This window comes from Coloeus monedula, assembly GCF_965178545.1.
Source record: "Coloeus monedula genome assembly, chromosome: 1".
Classification (NCBI taxonomy): Eukaryota; Metazoa; Chordata; class Aves; order Passeriformes; family Corvidae; genus Coloeus; species Coloeus monedula.
This window is the reverse complement of record NC_138781.1, coordinates 148,717,205-148,742,347: the sequence shown is the minus strand read 5'-3', so window position 1 is coordinate 148,742,347 and position 25,143 is coordinate 148,717,205. Positions and strand designations below refer to the sequence as shown.

Sequence of the window (25,143 nt, the reverse complement as noted above, 5' to 3'; positions counted from 1 at the left end):
CCTGAAGAGGCCACAGCTAGAAATTTGATCACAAGTTCACAAGGGCTTAACTTGCCCGATGGCTACTAATGTTTCATTGGCAGAAACCCAGTCTTCGATGCAGTCTCTTCCAGTCTTACCGGGCCATACACTTCTCTATGGCTTAACTGTTGTTCCACCACAAGCTTTGCCAAATCCTCCACCTCCAAGATGCCATCTTCATGGACAAGCCCAGATGTCTGAAGCATTAAAAGCCATTGATGAAGTGAAGATTCTCAAGCATCGTAGATGTGGAGGTCCTCCTCCCCACACAAGGCAGCAATAATATCCCCTTGGGTTTTGGGTTCAACTTTGTTTGTATTTCTGAATACAGAAACATATGGGTGTTTACATTCACAGATATGTCTGTGCACACTGCATACATAGGCTGATAATTAGTGCTCTAATCTACTTGAATGAGATAAATCTAATTTGATTATGGTCTGTGGTACAAAAACAACTTCTAATTTTTAGATTGAGTGATTAGTCCATCCATTTCTGTCAGAAGGAGGCTCTCTTTTGAGCTAGCCAGAGCTCTTTGAAGTTTAAGCAATGAACCCCTACTTTTTGAAACTCTGGGGAACTGCTGTTGGCTGTATGAAATGATCCAACTAACAGTGAATTAAAATCCTGGTGTGGTTTCCTCCTCTGAGCTGTGAAGAGGTGATTGGAGGACTGAACGCCCTGTTCTCTTGTGCAGTGTGGTGGTCTTTTCAGCCACCCATCAGTATCTCATTTCCAGTTTTATTAAGTGGAACTTCACTCCATAAATCACATCTCATTACTTGCAATACCAGAAGGAAGACATTTCCTGCTGGTACTGGGCACAAATGCTGTGCAGGCTTTTAGAGCCTGGCAGCTATACAGAGCCCATCCTGGTGCGGGAGCACAGAGGTCCTGGATTTCTGAGAGCATCAAAATGCTTTTGACTCTGCCCCTTTACAACTGACCTGAGTAGAATGCATGTGTCCACGTGGATGCTATTCAGTTGATTCAAATCAGGAAGGTAGGACAAACTAACAGCAGTATGAGGGGAGGACAGCAGACAAGCTGCTCCAACATGCGTCTGCAGGGCACTTGCCCCAATGCCCAGAACACCTATGTGCAGTTTGGGGTTTAGTTTCTGTGTGCTTTTCAGGTTGAACATTTACCTGTACTTAACAACTATGTGTCAGTATCTGCTGCATTCCCCCCTGAGTGTCCCAAACAGTCCCCTCAATAGTACAGTAAACAGTTGCTTTGTCTTTTGTCTTTATTAGTCCCACAGGAGACAATATTGCCTTTTCTTATGACCCTGTGCTCTTGCTGGCACAGCTGTGTTCCTGCCAGAGCACGTATTAGTTCCTGAGCTCAGGGTGCTTACAATGTGTTTTGTTACGTGTTGACACAGACACACACGCTGGTTTACCCTAATGACGTGGGTCTCTCAGAAAATGGAGAGCTAAATTCTAGGTGGCCATGGGGGCTACACAGGATCCAAAATACTGCAGGATGTCTCCCTACATCTCAGAGTCGATTTCAAAGGGACAGGGAGGCTAGAGCAGGGGCAGGGGAAGAAAGAAAATGAAAAAGGTGATTTACAGGCCTAAACAGTCTTCTGGAACTGGTGGTCATGATCTGGCTTTCCCTTGCCAGAGAATGGTCTTTGCCTAGCTGAGCTGCCCATCCTGAGAGCATGAGAGTATCCGAGCTGTTCTCAGGTCCTGCTCCAAATCCCCAGTCATGGTGACACGGGCCCTGCACTCTGCTAGCTTCAGTTTCATCATTCCACACATCTCCTGGCACAGGCAGGCATGGGAAGCAATTCTTGGCAGCTGCCTCTGGAACCACATTAGTACTGTACTATAGGAGTTAGTGCCACCAAGATGTCCTCATCTTCATCAGAGTCTGTCAAAGGGAACTGTTGCCCTTCCTCCAGGAGAGACCGCAGTAGTCAGCAGCACAGCAGGTACAGAAAGCAAAGCCTAGCATCGAGAAGGGATAGACATCTGCTTCAGCTAGGAAGCCTGGCTGTCTACAAAGCAGCTTAAAAGGTTATCCTAGGTAAAAGCAGGCAAACAAAGCAAATTTGTGGGCTTGTTTCCGTGGATACTTGCCTGGAAGTGGAGGCATCCTTTAGAAGTTCATAGCCGCAGTGCCATGGATTGTTATGAATCACTTGGGACAAATACATCCTCAAAGCAACAATGACTTTTTAGTCCATTGTAAGTAGCTCATGTGTTGATGTTTTAGAGAATAACATTGCTTAATGTGTTTATACTTTCTGAAGGATGATGCAAGAATGTCTCTTTATAAGGTAACCAGTTCTTGTGGAAAGATCCATATGGCAGGTAGAGCATTCACGGCACTATTATCCAGAGAATCCTGTTGTCATTTGCACAGTTTTTCTTTCAGGTGTTTGGACACACACTTCGTCACTGTTACTTTTTTTAGTCCAGCAGATACATGCATGGCATCCTTTTATAGCCCATTCCAATTTTGCTTGCCGCAGAGGCAAAACATTTTTCAGAACTTCCAAAAAAATTTAGTAAGCTCCCTTATGTGTGTTTATGTAGCCTTTCATCAAAGACTATAGAAAGAGGCCATGTGGTCTTGTGGCTAGATCAAAGCTAGAAAGCTCCTGAGATCTAATCTGGGCTGAGCCAGTGACTCACTGGGTGGTTTTGGCAAGTCACATGATCTGTTTGCTCAAGTTCTATCCAGCTGAAAAAAGCAGGCAAGAAATATATGCAGAATCCAACCTGAGCTTTCCAGCACACATGTATTTACAGGAAATAATCTAAATTGATATACCACACATGCAGACTGGAGTTAATACTCTGTAACAAAGATACCAGGCTCCTGGCAATACATACTGACTTTTGGCCTGTGGCTCTTACATCTGCAGTTCTCAAACAATCTCAACACATGCAGGACTACCTGAACAAGAGCCTGCTTACATTGGGGAATCCTTAGAATCTCGCTCTGCAGTCATGCTTTTCACTCCATTCTTTAACCCACATCCAATAGTGGGTATCACACATTGTCCACTGCACTGGCAAAGGAGTGTGTTCAGTTCTCTTTCCAGGCTGACAAGTTGAGAGTTGAGGCTGTTCAGCCTGGAGAAGAGAAGTGTCTGGAGAGACCTTATAGCACCTACCAGTACGTAAAGGGGCAACGAGTGAGCTGGAGAGAAAATTCTTGCAATGGCATGTAGTGATAGGATAAGGGGGAACGATTTTAAACTGAAAGAGGGTATATTTAGATTGGACATAAGGAAGAAATTCTTTACTGTAAGTGTGGTGAGACAGTGGAATGTGTTGGTCAGAGTAACTGTGGATGCCTCATCCCTGGTAGTTTTCACGGCCAGGTCGGATGGGGCTTTGAGCCACCTGGTCTAGTGGAAGGTGTCCCTGCCCATGTTGGAACTAGATGATATTTAAGATCCCTGCCAACCCAAACCATTCTGTGCTTCTATGATTCTATTATTTTATTACCCTTTTACCAGAGTCTCTCAGGACTCAGCATGCGAGTGCACAGGTCCTTCATGTATGCGTACAACAGCGTTTTTGCTTTGCACGGGCCTGCAGCCTGTAACCCTGCTCTCAGGCTACCTCTGAGTGGGAAAAGCCCAACTCAGCAGCTGCCTGATCCCAATCTCCAGTTAGTATTTATCCAACAATTCCTCCTGGAGAGATTCTCCACTGGCAAATTATTTCCCTCATGTGTTTTTCCCTTACACCTGTTTTGAGGCCGAGAACGTTAGGAAGGCAATCCTGATCCTAATCAGGATTGTAATCCTTTCAGCCCAGCACAGGATGGTGTGAGCAATCTGTTTGCCTGACAGTTATAATACCTGGAGGATGATTGTGTGCCTGGGGTTATGCTGTCGTGTGCAATGGTGTTGAGTCACAGGCCAGGAGGTAGGAAGGGGAGTAAAAGGCTAAAAGTAAAAAGTTCCTACACAAATCCAAGATTTTCACTATTACAGAACCCCTCCCATTGTCTGCTCATGCTTGAAAGCCCAATGAGTGAGTCCTAGGGTGCTTCTTTGCTTTCATTAGACTGGGTGCACCCTCAGAGTCATGAGACCATGTGCCTCACCACCCCTTTTTCTCCCTTCCCCAGTCTGAATAATCCAGGAGGCTGAGCTGCAGTCACTTATTAAGGCAAGGGACAGCAGGAGCAAAGTGGCCAATGGCCTGGCATCACCACACAGTTATAAAACACAACCAGCATTCCAGGCACTCCTGGCATCACCTAGAAAATTTCCACCTTCAGTTGCCCCAGTCCCAGGTCTCCCCTCCACATCCTCACTCTTCCTCTCCCTGCCAATGCACCAGCGGGTTCTCAAGCACATCTTGTGCCAACACACACCCTAACACAATGCAACATTTCCACTGCCAGAACATCTCATGCTGAACATGGGTGTTCCCATGACTCTTAAACCTCCATGGGCTGGTTTTACTTTCAAAAATGGCCATTTTCTCTTATTTTCACAGTTATTTGCAAGTGAAGCTGCAGCTGAAGAGCCCAGAGGATGTTTCATTGCTGGAAGTAAGCTTTGAAGATGTTTTTGGGAGCAAAAAGAGATTCAGACCCTAAGTCTAAATCTCAGAAGCTGTTTTGAAGTACTAAGGAGCCATCCAGATTCATCTGCAGGGAAGGGAGTTTTGAACCAAAACTAATCAAAGCTCTTAAATGGATTAAAACCCACTCCTACTTAATACCCTGCCACTGGCCATCCTGCTGATTTTATTCTAAACCCAAAAGAAATTCATATGCTTGCCCCAGGGGAAATAAAACCAGTTTTCTGTGAAAATAAGCTTGTATTTGCCTGATGGGCTGTGACCAGGTTTTGGTAGTAGGAGGGCAGGCTTCAGGAATGGCTACTGTGAGAAGCTGCCAGAAGTTTTTCCAATGTCAAGCAGAGCCAATGCCAGACAGCTCCAGGATGGACTCACTGCTGGCCAAGGCCAAGACATTCAGGAATGATAGTAACACCTCTGATATAACATTTTAAAGAAGGAAAAAGAGTTTTTGCACAGATATAACTGCAGCCAGAGATGAGCAAGGTGGGAACATGTGAGAGGAACAGCCCTGCAGACACCCAGGTCACTGCAGAAGGAGGGGCAGAAGGAGGTCCAGGCACCAGAGCTGAGATTCCTCTACAGCCCATGGTGCAGCCCATGCTGAGGCAGCTGTGACCCTGCAGCCCATGGAGGACCACAGGGATGCAGAGATCCACCTGCAACCCGTGGAGGTGACCTAGGCTGGAACAGGGGAATACCTGTTAAAGGTTTCCCATGGGAAACCTGTGACCTGTGGGCAGGGACCTATGGACCCATGGAGAGAGGAGTCATGTTCCTGGTAGGACTTGTGACCCTGTGGGGGGCCCATGCTGGAGCAGCCTGTCCCTGAAGGACTGCATCCTGTAGAAGAGTGACCTGTAGAAGAGTGACCCACATTTCAGCAGGTTGTGGAGGACTGTTACCCATGGGATGGACTCATGCTGGAGAAGTTCATGGAGGACTGTCTCCCATGGGAGAGACTGCACACTGGAGCAGGGGAACGACTCTCCCTGAGCAGTGGCAGAAACAACCTGTGATGAACTGACCATAACCCCCATTCCCATCTCCCTGTGCCACTGAGGGGGAGGAGGTAGAACTTGGGATGGAGGTAGGGGTGGGGGTAAGGTGTTTTTAAGATTTATTTTACTTCTCATTATCTTGTTCTGATTTTGTTAGTAGTAAATTCAATTAATATCTCCAATTTGAGTCTGCTTTGCCCATGACAGTATTTGATGAATGATCTTTCCCAGTCCTTCCATGGACACAACAGGACTGCAGGGACTCCTCAGTGCAGGGCTCATCCTTCCCATCGCAGCAGCCACAGCCAACCATCCCCACTGCCCTAGGTGGATCCAGAGCCACAGGACTGCCGGGTGCAGGTTTACAAGTCAGGGTCTGAAACTAGAAACAAAACATCATCAAATTCCAGTACTGTTGTCATCCCCTGAACTCTACTAAATATATTAACAAGCAGTAGCACAGTAAATTCCAAGATGCAGTGGAGTAATTAAAACAATAAAATCTTCAAGATTGAGATAATGTCTTTTGTAGTCCACCCACAAGGTGAACAGAAAAAGAGATCTTTACATCTGTATCAGCTCTTCAAAAGAGTTTCCTGGAAACAGCCTGGGAAACAGCACCCTTTCCCTGCACAGAAACAAGAAGGGACAGAAAGGACAGAAAGTTCTGTCTTCTGCAGGGTTGTAATCCTGTCCTGCTTCTTCCCATCTTCTTATCTCATCCCCTGGTTCCCCCAAAGCCTCTCCAATAAACCTTCCATACTGGGACTCCTTGGATCTGACATGAGCAATTCTTGCATTTTGCACGTGGCTGAATTTCACTCCAGTGAGTAAAAAAAACCCAGCGGTTGAATTCGGTAAAAGGAACTTCCCATCTCTGTGTCAAGTATGGCAAGAGTCACAACTTCTGCCCCCAGCTCAAATGGCTCTGCCCTGGACAGAGAGCCCAGAGCGGTGCTTTACTTTGCACAAAATGCTGACACCAACAAATACCATAGTAGTGGAAGTAACTTTAACAAAACCCTGCTGGCTAGCACAGCACTTCTGAACCCCAGCTGCCTCTTTTTTTTTTTTTTTTTTTAAGTTGTTTTGAAAGTTAATTGTTGAGCCTCACAGAAAAAAATAAAAAATTGGAGTTGGGCAACTATGCCAAGGTTAAATTGGGTCAAATCCTGAAATCCTGACTTCAGGCCAGACTCTACAGTTCCCATTGATTTACACAGGAATGTTGCATGCACTGGAGAATTTCTCCCTGGTTTGCTCCTCCAGCTCTGCTGAGTGAATGCTGAGTTTGAATCTCTAGGTTTGACCCAGTAGAATGGCATTACAGATTGCAGGCCAAACCTGATTTGCTTCAGATTACAGTGGTTGTGTTATAACTTATGCCAGAGCAAAACTCCTGAGTATATCCTAAATGTAGCTGCATTATAGTACATGTCAGAGCAAAACTTCTAGATACACCCTTACGATCTGGGTGGGGATTTTCTGCATGTGGGATCCATGGAACCAGATACCCCAAGCATGGAAACTGGATCATCCCTGAAAAAGGCTTGGTGGGGCTGCCAGGGTTTAATTGCAGCTCTCTGCTTGCTCAGAGGCATCTGGTTTGAGTGAAGGCTCTCGAACTCGCACCAATGGGGTAGGACCCACACAGGCTCACAGCAGAGAGCTCAGTGCCCTGCTGATTGCTCCCATCCCTGGCTGTCTTTGCTTCCATAACTTCTTGGCATTTTTTTGCAATTGACACTTTGCTAGCAAAGGAGGAGCAACTGAGATTTGAGATGACTCCATTGGTACCATGCGGTGTGTCCTTGTCACCAGGAGCATCCTCAGCTGGCCCATAAAGGAAAGATCCAGCTCCCCCAGGCTGCCCAGCATAGAGGAAGATAAGAGATGAGAAGTTGTTTTTGCATGATTTCTGAGCATGCATTTTCTATACATACTCAGAGTGATTTATTTCTCCTTTTTTGAATGGCTGCAGTAGTTCAAAGGATCCAGGCTGTATCACTAATCACATACTTTTTATTGATTTGGTTGATTGCTTCTCAACTTAACTCCTCCCTATTAGATCTTGAACAGAAGAATTTCTCCCATTGTTTTTGTGGACAACCCACATCCTTTGGTAGCTGCAAACATATATAAGGAAAGTGAATTATCCAGTCCATTGGTGGCTTATCCCGTTGAGTGTTTTATGTTATGATCACTGGAAGAATCACAGTGCTGACCTGTACATTTTCTATGTTTGGCATGTGGTGAGACTAAATAATCCTGTCTGTTGCAAAGTCACTCATGCTAGTTGTTTCCAAATGAATCAATAACCCTTTTAAAGCCACAGCTGTGAGAACATCTACTGCTGTGATCCATCTACCACTGGCTTTTTTACTGCCTACAGTCATACCCAGCATCTGTTACTCTGTGCAAGTCATCCCATTGACTCTGAGAAGAGCTGGGGGTGTTCGGGGCTTTGTGTTTAAGTGGCAAACCATGGACACGCTTCCACTTCCCCAGTGCTGGGAGTCCATGGCAGCTGGTGTGCTTTCCAAAATGATTCATCCTGACCTTTGCTTGAGACATACAATGGCTTCCTAGCAAAGATGAACCAGATTTCTGGAAGAAACACTACAAAACCATAGTGGAAAATTTCCAGAAATAATTAAATGCAATCATTTGCAAGGGTCAAAAGATCTGGACACCTGTTTCCTGGAAAAGCAGTGAGAAGGGAGGGGGTGGCTTGACCATCGCTCAGCTGTCCCAGTGCCCAAGGAAGATTAGCACCTGAGTAAAGGGCAGGTGGCAGGTGCTGAAGACAGCAAGACTGAGGTCAAACTGATGGGAAGAAGAGACATGAAGATTTTATTGCTTTACTAGAGGCCTCTGCACAGCATAGATTAATGGAATAGCTTGTGTTGATAGGGACCTTAAGTATCATCTTGTTCCAACCCCCCTGACATGGGTAGGGACACCTTCCACTAGACCAGGTTGCTCAAAGCCCCATCCAACCTGGCCTTGAACACTGCCAGGGATGGGGCATCCACAGTTACTCTGAGCAATCTGTTCCAATGCTTCCTGAGCTTCACAGTAAAGATTTTCTCCCTAAAATCTAATCTAAATCTACCCTTCTTCCATTTAGAACCATTGCCCCCTCTCCTATCACTACACTCCATGACAAAGAGTCCCTCCCCATATTTCCTGTAAGGCCCCCCGTAGGTAGAAGAAGGTGCTGAAAGGTCTCTCCAGAACCCTCTCTTCTGCAGGCTGAACAGCCCCAGCTCTCTCAGCCTGGAGAAGTGCTCCAGCCCTCTGGTCATTTTCATAACCATCCTCTGGAATTGCTCAGCAGGTCCATGTCCTTCTTATATTGGGGGCACCAAAGCTGAATATAGTATTTGAGGTGGGGTCTCACGAGAGCAGAAGTGAATGGATGTGGTTCTGATCAATCTTGCTGTGCCTTCTTACTGTGGAGAGACTTCCAGCAGCTTGGGATGTGTGTGCTGGGAGTCCCCAGCAGCTCCTTCAGCTCTAAGGTCACAGATGCTGAAGGCAGACACAGAGCCACTTCGACAAACCCATCCTGTAGTGGTTCCACTGAACCTCTGACTATGAGGTGGGAGACCTGATTAGCTCCAAACCCCTTTCCCCATGTCACAGCTGCAGGGATTTTGCCGAGGGAGGCTGTAAGCCGTAATAAGCAATCTCTTCTATCAGCACACAGCCTGAGCTCCCTGCACCACTCTGCCTGTCACTGGGTGAGGCCTTTTCCTCTCAGGCTCTGACTCATGCCCACATGCGTGAGCAGGATGTGCATCACGGGCCAGTCCCAGGTCAGCAGCTCAGCCCACAGTGCCCTGCGGAGCAGCCCTGCCTGGGCCCAGCAGCCAAAACGCTGCCAGCGATCCAGAGCCTTGCCCAGGGCTGGGAACAAGCTGGATGCAACTCCAGCATCTTATCTCCAGCACACCTAGGCATCCCAGGATGGACCACCTCCTGCCAGTGGCTAATACTGGCGGTACTGTCTGTCTACAGGCAGCAAGGCTTGCCTGAGGAGCCTGCAGGCAGGGGAGTACCTCCTATCTGGAGTCCAGGTCCCATCCTGACACGACAAAAAGCACTCTCCCTGCAAAGCCACCCCTGCCCCTTGCTGGAGGGAGATTGCTCAGGGCTTTGGCTGTGGTTGGTACACACACATGAAGAGCTTGGGCCACAGCACAGCATGTAAAGTTGCTCCCTCTCCACCCGAAACACAAATCCTGCTTTTCCCCATGTGCCCAGAAAGAAAGAAGAAGAGGAGATTCAGAAAAATGCTATTAAGTCAGGAAATCATTCTGGAGGAGGGGGAGTAGTTCCTCTAACCTTGCACATGGGGAAAGAAAACTATTTGCTGACTTTGCCTTATTTTTTAATTTATTGTTTTGCTAGCTGCTCAGATGAAAGGACAAAACTGCCTGCTGTAATGAGGCAGCCAGTCAAGCATGCCTTTGCAGCACGGAGCATCTGGCTGGGACACTAGTAACAAGTAGTGAATAGTCCAAAGGGTTCACAGGACACATCCTTTCAAATCCCTCTTTGCAACAGAGAAACCAGGCATTTGCTTCTTCTTCCTCACATGAAAATCCAAAATCTCCTGGAGATCATTGCCTTCGGCAGACAGGGCCCTTACATATCAAGGATCACAAGACCCATGATAAAAAATCCCATGAGTTCACTGATTAAGCCTTTCTGTCCACTGGGCTCATGTCCTCACCACTCTGGGTGCTGCGGCTGCCTCTGAAGGCTATTGATGTGCACAGAGAGAACAGTGTCACCTCCAGTCCCCATGGGGAGTGAGGGCAGCAAAAGATCCTTCAAAACTGGGCCAGCTGCTCCTCTTCAGTCATTCCAGTCATATTGCTGTTGTTTGAAGCATATTCACCTTCCAAGAAAGGTAATTTATTGAAGCAGTGGAATTCATTGCTGCAGGATTTTGAGACCTCAAGGTACAGATTGAGTCAAAGCAAGGGCCAAGCAAGGCTTCCAATCATAGGAAGGTCCTTGGAAGATACTTAAATACAAAGGTGGGTATCAGTGGGCCACAGTGTCATAGAATCATGCAATGCTTTGGGTTAGAAGGGACCTTAAAGACCCTCTAGTTCCAAACCCCCCACCGTGGGCAGGGATACCTTCCACTAGACCATGGAGCTCAAAGCCTAATCCAGCCTGGCCTTGAACACTTCCATGGTTGGGGCGTCCACAGCTTCTATGGGCAACCTGTTCCAGTGTCTCACTATGTTCCCAGTAAAGAATTTCTTCCCAACCTAAATCAACCCTCTTTCAGCTTAAAACTGTTACCCGTTGTCTTATCACTCCAGTCCCTGATAGCAAGTCCCTCTCCATTTTTCCTGCAGATTCCCTTTAGGTACTGGGTCCCTGTGCTGCAGGAGTGCCTGCCATACTCCCATGCACATCTGTGCATCAGATGCATCAGGCATCTGTAGTGCTTCTCCTGAGGCCAGATAGACCTGTTGGCCTGAGAGCATCCTGCCTTCCCCCAGATCCAGGCAGCTTGGACATAGGCATGAGGGCAGGGAGGAGCAGGGTTCCCCACCATTCTTGTCAGCCAACTATTTCACACATACAAAAACCAGGTGGGTTTTACACTTTTGAGTGATGTTTGAGGGTCATTGCCCCCTGCTTTGCAACAGAGGCTGCTGGCTGAACTTTGTGAACCTAGTTCTGCTGCCATTGCTCACTGGAGGAAACACTTGGTCATACCAGGTATCCCATTACCCATCTGCAAAGTTATTGCCATTGGGTGTGCAAGTCTTGCACAGGCTTTTGCCCCAAATTGTGCGGGTATTGTCTCCAGTTGTTACTACAGCAAAGGAAACTCACAGTATTTGAGCCTCACTGAGACTACGAATCTAACAAGTTGAGACTTGCCAGGGATGTTATCACAGGGCCCAACAATGGCTTTACACTCAATTACATTTATGGTTTCTGTGATTCATCTAAATGTTTATGGCTTTTTCACTACCAGAAAGTTAAGAAAAAAAAATTTTTTTTAATGAAAAGGAAAATAAAGTTCTGTAATAAACAATTTGCTGGTGCAAGGCTCCATGTGAGACAGGAAAGAAACTGAGCAACTACCTTGGGTGGTGGGGAAGAGCCATTTTCTGTGGTGACCAGAGCTATATTTGATTTCTTAGGCAATGTCAGCTTTTGCATGCTACATTCTTTGGCTAATTGCCAGCACAATGTGTAATACTTTAGCCACACTGTTGTTACTTAATCCTTTCCTAATCTGCAATTTGCGCAAGAGGAGTAAAATCTAAGCAAAGCCACTGAGAACATCTCCACTAATAATTTATCAAACTCAACTTTTGTTGTTGGCAGGAGATGGTAGTTGGTGGAGGTGAATGTTTTCCCACAACAGCGCCGTATCATAAACACAGGGCAGCTGATTCATGCCACACTTATTTTCTGTCATCCACCCTTCGTGTCACCCTGATATTTCTTCGAATGATAAGCCCGTGTGTGTGCTCACAACACACCGCCAAGGTCCCAGTTTCATCTCTTTCTGCAAATTACACATTAATTAACCATTAATAACAGTGGGAGTTGCATGCAGAAATCCACACCCACCATGATGAGACCGTGCCCTTGGTGAGCAAGTGCCTTTTTAATCACCTCCACCTCAGTGCTGGAGCTGCCTCCACAGCCCTGCGAAACAAACGGCCCCAGAGAGGGAAGCACCCGGGCGCTCGCCAGCTCTAATCCTGCCTTAAAGAAAAGTGTTACCTCTTGCTCTATGAATTTTATTTATTTTGGTCCTCTGGGCAGTGCTTGCTGTTGTTAGAAACATGATTGCTTCATACAGTTATGTTAATGTTTGCATTTGACAGAATGTAATTGATACTTCGGCTGCTCCAGTTTCAAAGCCAAATTAGGAAATGAAGTGCTGCACATTAGCTTGTTTAGCTGGTTAAATACTGTAAATAAATACATGCAGGGCAATGAAAACTAATGAGTTTTCTTTAAGGCATTTTCTAAATAGCTGGCTTCACATAAAGAAAAAAAAAGATGCTGCTACAAACTCATATCCTGAAGGATCTGTCATTTTGCAGCAACAAAAGTTGATTCTGTCTGAAATCTGAACTCTGGATTTCACTTGGAGAAAAGGATTTTGCAAGTTATGAAGGAATCATGGCAAGAGCTGTTTCAAATTTCATGGTACTTTTATCAACAGTACTTCTGAGACACGTTGCATTTAACACAGCCTTTTTTTGCAAGGGATTAATTGAGACCATGGTTATATGTCAAGTTATTCTTCTCAATGCTTACCACAAAAACATCTTTGTAAGAAGTATTTGCATAGGATATTTCTTTGTGCTGCTAAATCTGTGCACTGCCATAATGCTGAATGTTAGGCTTTTTTCCCTGACAGAATGCAATAGTATAAAAAAGTAGGGAAAAAATCTGGTTTTGTATAAAGAGATAATCTGTAGAAAATTCCTTGACAGAATGCACTCAGCACTGCTGGGATAAAATGTGTTTCTCAGGTTTTCTGTCAGGCCTGCCCTCAGTGCATTAAAGCAGAACTAGAGGAGAGCACTGCGCTGGCTTTGTGATCCAGCCAAGGGCAATGAATTTTCCTCTTGTACATCAGTAAAATGACCCTGTTCTTTCACCCCTTTCCTTTCATAAATACTACACTGATGCAGAAGTGCCTTTGCCTGAATTGAAGGTGTTCTCCTAAAATCAGGGCACTGTTTAGATTAGGTAGATCTGAATGTCCAGCAGTCCTTTTTAACTGCAAATAACCTCAGCAGTATCACCTGCTTGGCAGAGATATTGACCTTAAACTTGAGCTTGCTGAGCTGGCTGTTTTACACGGCCCTTTCAGAGGAAGCTGGTTTACAAATTCTGCTGTGCTACTTCAAAAGAAAATTACTGAACTGGTGCTTAAAATGCAGCTGAAGTATTGAGAGTTGATAAAAATACATATTTAGGAGGTAAGATTTATCCTGACTGGGAGGTGGTTAGATGCCGGCTTCGGATGGAGACCAGGATGTTGTGAAAAAACCTCAACTTTTCCTGTGTTTTTAGCAACAACAGAGAAGGACTGAAGGCTTCCAGCACTTTTCAGAGAGGGCAATTTCAAGGTGAAAATGGTGACCAGGTCTGCAAAATACATAAGAGATTCATATGGTCCTCAGACAAAAGGACCATTTAAAAATAGACAAATTATGACTCCCACAAAAAGAAATGTGTGCATTGCATAAATCAAAGTTCTCACACCCACCATCAAAGTTTAATCACTTAATATGCTGGTTCTTTCAACACGCTCTGAAACTTTGTATACAATAATACAAACGATGGGGTAACAAAGCAATAGCAATTTATTCTGCTGTACAAACGGATGTTGCATTATAATCCCTAAAGCAATATAGAGGCTGGTTGCAGATGTTACTACCATTTGGCATTTAGTTTAATTGCTCTGCAGCACAGCTCATGTGAAACAAAGTCACAGGATGACCTACACATTCACCTACTAAGGGTGGCTTAACTGCAAGGGATGTTTTGAAAGTTTTCAAGGTTTTGCTAAAATACGAACCTCCTGCAGTTGTTTTGAAAGGATGCATCAGGGCTTCTATCCAAGCCTGAAAGCATGGTAGGGCAGGGGGTAATTTAATCAGCCAGGCTATGCAGTGCACATATTTTTACAAGTCTTGCAAGAATAACATCAGTAAAGTAACTTGAGATATTTTGGTGTCTGACATTCACTCAGCAAGTGCTAAGAAAATATGCTTACTGCACAGATCACTGGCTTCTCAGAGTGGGAGTCAAGGTACCTAATGAAAGCCATTGCACTTTGCTTTATCACTGACCAGGTCCCTACTCCCTCCTTTTCACTTTCCACTCCCCTTCTAAAAGCAAAACTGTTTTTGAAGTTGCTCCTGCTCAAGAAGCTGCCTGGAAGCAGTTGCTCCGCTGAACAGATTTCAAGCAAAAGGACAAAGTTAAACATGAGGCAAAGTATAAATAAAAATCAAGACTCTCTTCCTCCTCCTTTCCACTTGTGAGCGATGATCTCACCGCTCCGGGTGGATTGCAAGGGTGGCTTGATCTCTTTCAGGAACGCACATTCTCTAACCTTGATACTGCAGCTATTTATACTTCTCCCTTCTCACCACAAAGAAAAGCAGCTTTAATAATCTTTCCACTCGTTTTTGATGAGAGCACTGTGTGGCCTCTGCGCTGCTTCCCAGCAGCGGGGTCAAGCCTCTGCCCACAAGCTCCAGCTCCCTGTAACACCAATGCTCTTGGTTGCTGCCGCTCCCAGCTGCTCACTTTTAGACATCCGAGATCTGATTTTCCACTGGCTGGAGCATCACATTGCCAGGCACACAGGTGCAGGATGACAGCCCTGCTGCACCACAGCATCTTCTGCTCACAGGGCACAGAGGGAAACAAATGCATGGGCTGAAAGGCAAGAGGGTTTCTAAAGTTCAGAGGCAGAGCTGTAACTCCTGTTCCCCTTGTTTATCAGAGGAGTAGGATACCCCATTTCACATAACCCTGGGAATGTCCCAAGCCCTTTCCACCTCACAAGAGGCAGGATCCATCCCCTGTCCCCACTCTCCCTGGGGATTCAACCCCAGGCTGAGTTACGGGAGCTCAGGCTAAGGCATGATGGAACACACACAGACTGTAGAAGAGCTGACAGTCTCTGAGGCCAAACCCCATTTTTTCAGATAAAACCAAACTGAAACTGAACTGCATTCCTCTTGAGACACCACAAGAAATGAGGACAAACATTATGAAACCAAGTTTATTAAAACTTTCTACAAGTCAGACTTTATCATCCAGGTTTCCACAAACATATACATATGTACAAATTGGACATAGTGTTTTTAGCTTTTCTGGCAGAATTTTCTACCAATATATACAAATGTACTGTTTTTATAGAAGGGTTAAACTGTATCACAGATACAAATGTCAAGCAATCATGAGAGGTTTAGTGCAACGGAGAGCTGGAGCGCTCTGCTCTTAATGCTCATGATTCTGTCAAGTTAGTATTGCCAACATTAATTCACATTAAATTGCTCTTCGACACCTCTTATTAGGACAAAGTACAACAAAACAAGAAAACAAAACCCCAAACAATAAGGTATGTACAAAGTACACAGTCCATGAGGTATACATGGTATTCTCGCAACGTGTGGTGGAACTGCAGCTTGCCAGGGTTAACCCTTAAAATGACTTCACTCAAACTGGGTGGTGTTGGGAATGTGCATCACCCACCTCAAGGCCATTTCAGAAGCCGCACTCTTGCCTAAGGGTGAATGGACATCCCTGCATAAACCACTGGACACATGTGAAATAAAGCAGAAATTTTAGGCAAGACTAAGCTTTACTTACCCCCAACCCAGGAAGCTAATGATTTAGATATATTCATTATCCACACATATTGAAAAGACTATAAATAATCATGCAAAACGGAACAAAACAAAAAGAAAAAAGGTGGGGGGAAGGGCTGGAGGCAAACAGCATACCTGAATAATCAGCTAGGGGTGTAAGGAGATTTTACTCTTAAGACTAACTTTTTGGAGGATGAAGGGGAAAGAGGAGGTGATGTGGTATTTTTATGAGTTGAGCCGGTTGGAAAACATGGCCATGTTTACAGATACTGTACAAGACACCCCAGATCCTTTTCCAGGGGAAGGCGCCCCAGCTGATAGTGTTACAGTTTGGTAAACGGATACATTTTGGCACTCGAGCTAACAAGACCTGCTATTTGACAAGCTCGCTGAGGGCACAAATTTATATAGGCTACACCGTGGTAACATGAGGCTTAAGTCTATTTAAAATGCTTTCCTGGTCAGTGAATGGAATTGGAGGGGATCTGGCTGAGAGATCCACTGGTTTCTGCTTCAGAAAGAGCCACAGCAGTGATTTGTCTTACAGGTGGATCTAGGAGCTTCACACCTCTGAAAGCAGGATCAGCTGGAGGACCAGCAGCGAGCAGAGAGCTGGCCATGGTGGGCGAAGATCTCCCTCCCTCATTAATGAGTGCTTACAGTCACAGAGCTGATTTGTGAGCTGGCTGCTGGGGCACGCCAAGTTGATTCCCCTTTTAATCATTTCTGTCAGATTTGTTTAGGTAGAGGCGCACCTTGTGCCCCTCTGCCCCTACACATCGTGGCCAGGGCTCCACACCTCTGCAGCTGCTGCAGGAAAGCAGAAGGAGCTGCCTTTCCATCCCACACCTTGCCAGATGTAGGACTCTGCAGCCAAGATGCGACCAGTTACACCGGAGGAGATGCGGGAGGCAGAAGACTCAAGACAGTTCTCCGGGGCTGGTGGGACCGACCAGCAGAGCAAGAGGATGGAACTCTGAGTACACTTAGGGAGTGGAGATCTCCAGGTTGGCATTCATTTAGACAAGGTCACTTTTCTGACCATACTGGCACTTTAAGATGCTGCTGAGTTTGCAGACATGGAAAAATGAAACCCTACGAAGATGCCGGAGGTAAGAACTGACGAGGTTTTTGAGATTCGGGGTTAGCAGAAGAAGGAACTAATATCATCACTGTCTCCATGATATTCTGGGACAATCTGATCTGAAGTTCCCGTCTCCTGGTCTGTATATCCAGGCTCCAAGACTGCGTCAAACCAAGGGTGAAGCAAGATCTCTGGAGCAGTGAGTCTTTCAGAAGGCTCCCGCCGCAGGAGGCTGCGGATGAGGCAGCGGGCTTTGGGGGAGACGTGGTCAGGAATACAGAACTGTCCACGCCGGATTTTGGAAAACAGAGTGCTAGGGTCCGAGTCATGGAAGGGATAGCGTCCCACCAGCAGGGTATAGAGCATCACTCCCAAACTCCACACATCTGCTGATTTTCCAGAGTAAGTCCCTGTTGTGTTTAGGATCTCAGGACTGACGTATGCTGGGCAGCCGTGCTTGTCTGAGAGTGCATCGTCTTCGCCTTTGATGATGTGCGTGTCTTCCAGGCTCTCCAGACGCAGCTGAGTCCTAGGGAGGCAGGAGAGGAAGCCACAGGTGAGAAACACACAGTCATGAGCAAGCACAGCAAGCCCCTGCCATGGCCCCATGCTCTCTTGCATTGGCACTGAGAAAGGAAACACTTCTTAACTTGCAGCAGAGAAGTTGCCCAGACTCCTGGCCATGTATACGTGCTGCTGTGTACGTCGCACCAGCATTCAGTGACACTCACTTTTTTAAGTGAGGACTTAAACAACACAGAGGGCTCTTGAGGAACACCAAGCCACCTTCTACCCACACAGTTGCAGCGCCACTGCAGGGGGTTAATTGGTGACATGGCACCACACCATGTGCCGTTCAGGCTTTCAGGAAACAGCATCCAGTTGCATGATTCCCCAAACCACAAAGCCCAGCTCCCCTCTGCACTGGTGAGGATCATTGCCTTTCCTGAGCTTTTGTTTTTTCATTTTAGTTTGTAATTTATTATTTTTGCCTTTCTGGAGAGTATCACTGCACCCACCATATCCCAGGCGGGGATAGGTCCACCCCAGCCTCCTATTTTGGAGGGTAAAGGGAGCTCCATCAGCAGGGAAGCCATCAGCCAGCCCTGGAAGGGCTCTGCACTGCCTGGCAGCCTGCTGGGGTGTAGATATGTTGGCTGCAGCCTGTCCTCAGCCTGACCTCGGCAAATACCCATTGGTTCTGCAAACGGAAAATATGACTCAACGAGAACCGTGGGCCCGGGATTGGCTGCGGGAGCCCTGAAACTGCACCTGTGCGAGAGCCTGCGTCGCCTGCCATTGCTTAACCCTCTTCTTGCCAAATGTGATGCACATGACATCGCCTGTGCAACACGTTATTTCCAAATGAGCGAGACTGTGTGCAACGTAACATTTCAACAAATGTTTCATCTTCTTATGGGAGGGAAAAGCTGCAATAGTTTCCTTCAAAGGAATAGCTTTACGTGTCAACATATGGCTGTTTCTGTTTCAGAGGGGCAGTGCTAGTTAACTTTCTTATCACATCCGTAAAAGGTATCCTGAAGAATCATTAGCCCAGTTTGACAAAACAAATAAAATCCCTTTTCTTCTCCATCACTAATATCACCTTACACTATTATGATAATAAGCACAACTCCATTACAGCTTTTATTTAATTTTTTAACATTCCTTGGGATAAGCAGCTAGTCAAGGGGCAATTTTGCTGATTAAAAATGTATTTCTGACTCTGCCATGTGCAGTGAAGCACTGCAAGAGAAGCAAACACTCCAGGGGAATACTGCATTATTTCCCTAATCTAAATTTAACAACTAGATTCTATGATCTCCTCTATGAACCTATGCTTTAGGCTAAGTTTTACTAAAGTGATTTTCTTTGATGCAGGATTTCCAAAGCGTTATTTAACCATGTCCCACCTTCCCTGCTGTGTGTGCCCACATGCACGGGTACAGGAGGAATGGAAAGCACGGCAGTGGAGCAGGGATAAAAGCCTCGAAGGACACAGCAGCATCACCCTGATCAGCAGAGTGGTTCAGCAAGGAGACCCTTCCCAAGTACTGTGGCTCCCCTGTGGGTCACAAGGCAACTCTTCCGAGGAGGGGCCAGCGCTCCAGTTCTTCACACCTCCTGCTCCCCCAGCCGGGCTGCTTCCTCTTCCCGGCACAACACCTCAGCATCACCCCTCTCCCCCTCTGCCTTTTATTCATTTGACACTGAATGAGTGGCACACACGACATCTTCTGGCGCTAACAAGCATCCGAACTATCATCCCTTTGTCTGCCAGCGGGTTTCACTGAACTTCTGCTGAATGAGAGGAAGCTCCCGGCCAGCTTCCTCCCTTTCACCAGTCAAGATCTAACTAAGAGGGAGTGCGCACCGGTTAGATCCGTGACCTACTACACACACATGATGGGGACCTACGCGGATTGCTTGCAGGTGATGCCCGGCTGACAGGGCTGTTTCCACTCCCTGGGACGCTTTTTGTGTCTCTGGATGTGGCATTCCTCCCTCCCCACTCACCCCAGGGCTGGCTGCTGACAGCCACTCACCTTTCTTCATTAGAGAAGACAAATTTCCTGAGCTTGAGGTCACCAAGTACGATGGCTGACTGGTGGCAGTGAGCTACAGCGGAGACAATCTGCTTGAACAGTCGGGCAGCCTCCTCTTCCCGCAGCCTCTTGCAGCTCCTCACGTAGGAGTGCATGTCCCCAAAGTCCTTTTCAAAGAACACATAGGCCTTGGTGTCCCCGAGAATGACTTCAACAACCCCGGTGATGTTTCTGTGTGACGGCAGCTGAATGTAAGGTCGAATCTTGTCCTGGTAGTGTTTGAGGGGGAACACCTGTATAGAGGAAATTAAACCCAAATTCACTCTCAAGGGCGTTGAAAGCTGCAGCTCGCGTAGCAACTCTCCCCAAACAATGACGAGGGAGCTGGAGGGGAGCCAGGGCTCGGCAGGACTGGCAGAAGCGGCTACCAGGACTCTTCCTGTTCGTTTTATATTGCAAGGCTGGGGGGGAAACTAAAACAAACCACCATTCCCACAGCCTTTGGGGGGAAGGCGCTCCGAGGTAAGTCGGAGTCCCAGCTCACTCTCAGCGTGTGCAAACCTCACCGGGGGCCGGCCGGGCGTTCCCAGCCGGGGAGCAGCGGGAGGATGTTCGGCAGGGCTGTCCCCGGCCGGGCGCTCGAACGCGCCGCCAGGACCCGCTCCCACCCACTCCGCTCCCGCTCACCTTGCAGCGCAGCTCCCGGCCCGAGCTGACGCTCAGCGCCCTGGACACCTGCTCCCGCTCGGCCAGCGGCAGCAGCAGGTACGAGGCGATCAGGCTGGGACCCGCCGCGCCGCCGCCGCCGGCGGGAGAAGCGGGGGCACACGGCGACCCGGGAGCGCTCAGGCAGTCCGGGGGGCCGCATTCGGCGAGCCGAGGGCACTTAGCGGCCGGCGCTTCCTCGGCGGGGCCGTCGTGCAGGGGCTGGAGGCGCTTGGCCGGGGCGCTGCGGCAGCGGGCGGCCGGCAGCAGGGACGCGGGGCGGCTCATGGGGGGAGCGGAGCGGGCGCGGAGCTACAGGCGGGCGCTGCGCGCTGGGCGCATCCCTTCGCTTTCCCCGCCGAAACCTCGGGCCGTGTCCACCATCTGCTGCCGAGTCCGCGCTAAAGTAGTTGGAGGCTTTAAAAAAAAAAACTAAAAAAAAAAAAAAAAAAAGAGGTGATTCTCCTCCTCCTCCCGGCCCTGACGCACGGGGAAATGGGAGGAGGGAGGCTGGGACACGCCTGCTCCGCTCCGCCCGCTGCGCGCCGCGCCCTGGCCGTGTCGCGCAGCCGGGCGGGGCGGCGGGGGAGCGGCCGCGGGTCTCGCTAGGGTCGGGCGGGGCGGCGGAGATCCTCTTCGACCTTAAATAATTGTGGCGAGAAAGCGAAGCCACCTTCCTTTCCACAGTCTTCTCGTCCATACAGTTGCAGGTTCCCAGTCCCAGTTCTTGCTTTTCACTAATCAGTAAATAACCATTCCTCAGCCCAAGGTTTGCATCACGACGCGGTTGTGTGAGCATAAGCGTTTGCTCATAAGCGTAGACGTAATGTGCACCATCAGAAATACTTGGCACTGGGTGTTTCCCATGTTAAAACTATCTGCTGTCCGAAAAAGGAATAGCTCAGAGAGCCAGGCAGCAGCCAGCAGCTGAAGTGACCTGTGAGGAGCAAACAGAAGAGCTCCACAAGGCTCAAAAGTGTGGGTTTAAACAAGTAAATAGACCTGCAGCCGGGACTTGTAGTAAATGGAAGAAAAAATGAGACAAAACCAGACAACAAATCATCCCTGGAAAAAAAGCAGACAGCTGTAGTTTTGACAAGAGTGCTTCAGGAGGAAACTCTCCAATTTTCTGTTTACATATATGCAAATTTTCTGTAATTCAGTTCTGAGGCTTCCCTAATATTAACACATGGACCCTGTGTTTGTTACTCAGTTGGATCAATTCCTATTCCGTTTTGGTGTCCCCTACCCAGGTCTGTACGAGCAGCAGAGAGGGCTGAGGATGGGCCCCCCCAGCTCTGAAGCCCGTGATGCCACGCGTGCAGGTATTTGCTCAGATTCCTGATAGATAACTGCACAGCAAACCCGTGCATGCCTTCAGCTACTTCTAGTGTATTTTAAGAAACACATGAAACTCTTGTGCAGGATGACTCATAGCATAGCAGTCCCATTAATGCATTTAAACATAAAACGCATATGCCATAAAGGGATATCCCAGGGCCTGCATTTCTTTCTTTTTTTTTTTTTCCCCCAGAAATACAATTCCGTTAATGCGTCCAGATTGTTTCTGAGTGATTCACCACAACCCTCAAAGCACACTATTTTATTTGGTTCCTCTTATAGGTAAAACACACGCAAGTATCCATCAGACCTTTTGTTTTACTTTTCCCTTCCTGGAAGCTTAATGATTGAAATGCTGCTGCTGGGTGAACTTACCTGGTAGGATGCTGCATGTGTGGGCTGCTTCCTACATCTGAGATAGCACAAGGTGTGTGTGTGGGGGAGTGTCAGTACCTTTGGGGACAGGGGAAGGGTGCAGACACATCAAAATAACAGTGGACCTGGAAAAAGGTACTCATGGGCAGTATTAATGTGTCCCAGTGTCCCCTGTAGCTTTCGCAGAAGTGAGATGCAGTGTGAGCAGGAATGAAGGTGTCAGTGTCATCACCCTCCCAAAGATCCCCCTCTCTCAGCTCCCGTGTCAGATCACTGTCTCTGCTGAGGAGAAGGGCCATACTGAGGATCTAATGCACACATTGTTGGAAGCTGTGTCCTTCATCTGCCCAGCCTCCCATCCATTTAAAACTTCCTAGGTCTATGCCATGGGGACACAGTGGCACCTGAGCACAGTGCTTGGTTCAAGCTACTGGCAGCCAAATGGGGGATGGCACCCACTGGTCCTGAAGAAGGGGAAAAAAGCACATCTTGTCATCCTGGCTCCCCCCAGAAACACCCAGTGTGTGAGAGGAGAGCGGAGGTACACACAGAATTGCACCCCACAGTCCTGCCACGTTCTCCTGGTGCCTGGGCAGCCTTTTCTCACAATTGCCTTTTCCAGCAATTTTGTGCTCTGTATGGGTGCCCTGCTAACTGGAGCACAGAAACTGGGCATGCAGTCCCCAAAGGCCAGGAAAATATAACCCCTGGGGAATTTATCCCAGAAGTGCTGGTGGGTGCCCTCTTCTAGTTGACTGTATAGAATAAACTACAGTTATCTGTCTACATATGACTGAGACAAACCAAAGCTTAAATCTCCCAGGTCTTTGCAAAATGGGTGCAGTTCTTGAGAGAAGGAAACCTTTGTTGCTTCTTCAAAATGCCTGGCATGCTGTCAGGTACTCAAAGCATTAATGTCATGACTAAACATACAGTAAAAATTACTACTCAAGTTAGTCTTATGTTTCAGGTACAGAATATAAGAAAAGGTCCATACCCAGACTCCCCTCTATCCTCACCAAATTAATTTCAAGATGCAGAGCAGAGAAGTGATTCCGCTTTGGCTTTTCTTCTTTTTCTAATTTTGGCCAATCCCCAAAATGCCAAAAAAAAAAAAAAAAAAAGAGATACCAAGGATGGTATCTGATGGCTTGCATGGCATGCTCTTTCTCAAAGGGCTGAAACCTGTCCTCCTTGCCCATCTCTGCCAGTGCTTGCATGCAAGCCTGGTTTGGTTAGGAATCAGTAATGAGAACAGGAGGAATTCCAGGAAGAAGTCTGTGAAGAACTGTTGCAACATTTCAGTATTCGATTTTTGCAGAATATGGGGCTACCACACAGCCTTGTGTTTGTTGCAGGTCATGCCACTGGCTTTTAAGCATCCAAGCTTATCTCCTGCATTAGTCTCCTCCTGAAATCAAAAGCTATCTTTTGGGGTCTTCCTTCCACTCCTTGCACAAGCCGTCATCATTCCATCTCCCCCTTCCCCAAAAAAGACTTTTCAGGGTCTACCTGCTTAGCATATATGATGAATACTATCATGGCAATTCCCAGTTGTGCCTGTGGTGAATTTGAGCTTGAATGGCTTTACAGCCCTTCAAAATGAACCAGGGCAGTGTTAAATATCTCCAGTGGACAGCACTGAAAATCACTATGGAGCACAGATCAGCGCAGTTACAGACCTCATGCTGGGATAAAACACTGACTCTGTGGATGAGTCCCACTATCCAAGTGCCATATAAAATAAACTGCTGTGAGCCAGCAGAATACAAGGAACCATCACTCAGCCCTGATGCTCCAAAGGGACTTGGTACCTGTGAGGTGGGCAGGGATGACCTTTGTGAAGTACAATTCAGTAGTCTTCATGCTTGGCAAAGGACAACAGTGTGCCAACAGGCATCTTCCAAATACTAACAAAGTCTGAGGAGCTCTCAGTCAAAGGACATTGCAAAATCATTACAAAATGTAGATCCTTCCTTGGAAAAGGCCAGTCAAAGCAAGCAGGACTGTTCGCTGTCTCCTCACTTCCTGGAGTCCCAGCTGCTAGGCAAGGATGTGGGACTGCAGCAGAAAAAAGAGCATGTGGGATGTGTATCACAGAATGGGCACATCCTAGCAGAGGGAAGGGTCTTGTCCAGCACAGAACTGCCAGAACTGTGGCTAGGTGAATATTGCTCTTCATGTATTTTTTCTCTTTCTTGAAACAGACAAGCAGCTTAGTGCATCTGTGAGATGAAGATGGAAGAATCCAGAATTCCTGGTGTTCAGGCATGGACCTTCCCTTTCCTGTTATTTTATTTAAGGGAATTTTTGTTGCGTGGTTTTCAAGCATCTACCTGTCTCACCCTCAGCCAGTGCTTATACTCACCTGAGCAGCTGCTTTTCCTTAGATGCTCACAAAATTATTTCTGTTGCTCCAGTTCTCTGACCCTTTATAACTGGAGCAGCCAGAGGCAATGAGAATTGTGTAACCATACCCCACTTCCCAAATGCTTGGGACAGGTCTGGTAACTTTGATAGTATGTCTCATGGGACACACAGAATAAATCTCTATTAGATTAGGGCACTTATAAATAAACTGGCTGCTTGCTACAAAAAAAAGTGAAAAAGTCATTATTTTAGTTACCAGATGAGAGAGGCAAGGCAGACAAATATTTTGCCTAATATTAATCTATCAGGCAAATTATGAAAAATAAATATCCTTATTTTACAAGTTATCTCAAGCCATATGATGAAACTTAAACTCCTGCTGGATTGAAAGCCAGCAATTTAAAACCAGCATGTCATCTAAAATCTACTGGTGTATAGAATTACCCTGCACAGATGGGGCTCAAAGAGTAGTCATATGGCCAGGTGATAAAGAACTAAAAGTAATGTTTTTTATAGCAGAACGGCATCTGTGATAACCCACAGCCATCCTCAGACACTGTGGAACTTGGCGGCAGATTCACTGCTAAGACATAAAACACATGATGAGCACGTAGTGACATCAAAAGGAGTGCAATGTAATGGTGTTCAGATGTCTCCCCTCAAGCCCACACAAAAGCTGCTCTGAGGGCTGCTGTAGCTCGGAACTCTCAACAATTCCCTTTTGATAAGCCTGTTATT

General features: G+C 47.0%; 1 protein-coding gene and 1 long non-coding RNA gene across 2 annotated transcripts; one reads left to right on the top strand and one right to left on the bottom strand.

Moving 5' to 3' along the window:
- Positions 1 to 15,432: 15,432 nt before the first annotated feature.
- TRIB1 (tribbles pseudokinase 1) lies at positions 15,433 to 20,707 on the bottom strand. The gene is made up of 3 exons (XM_082282666.1): positions 20,302 to 20,707; positions 19,615 to 19,907; positions 15,433 to 17,597 (listed from the first exon to the last, which is right to left on the bottom strand). Exons 1-3 carry the CDS (start codon positions 20,605 to 20,607, stop codon positions 17,129 to 17,131), a joined length of 1,068 nt encoding a protein of 355 aa, XP_082138792.1. The 5' UTR covers positions 20,608 to 20,707; the 3' UTR covers positions 15,433 to 17,128.
- Positions 20,028 to 24,545, top strand: LOC309573603. The gene is made up of 3 exons (XR_014226441.1): positions 20,028 to 20,136; positions 21,573 to 21,644; positions 24,243 to 24,545. It is a non-coding gene; the product is annotated as an uncharacterized lncRNA (long non-coding RNA).
- Positions 24,546 to 25,143: the final 598 nt, after the last annotated feature.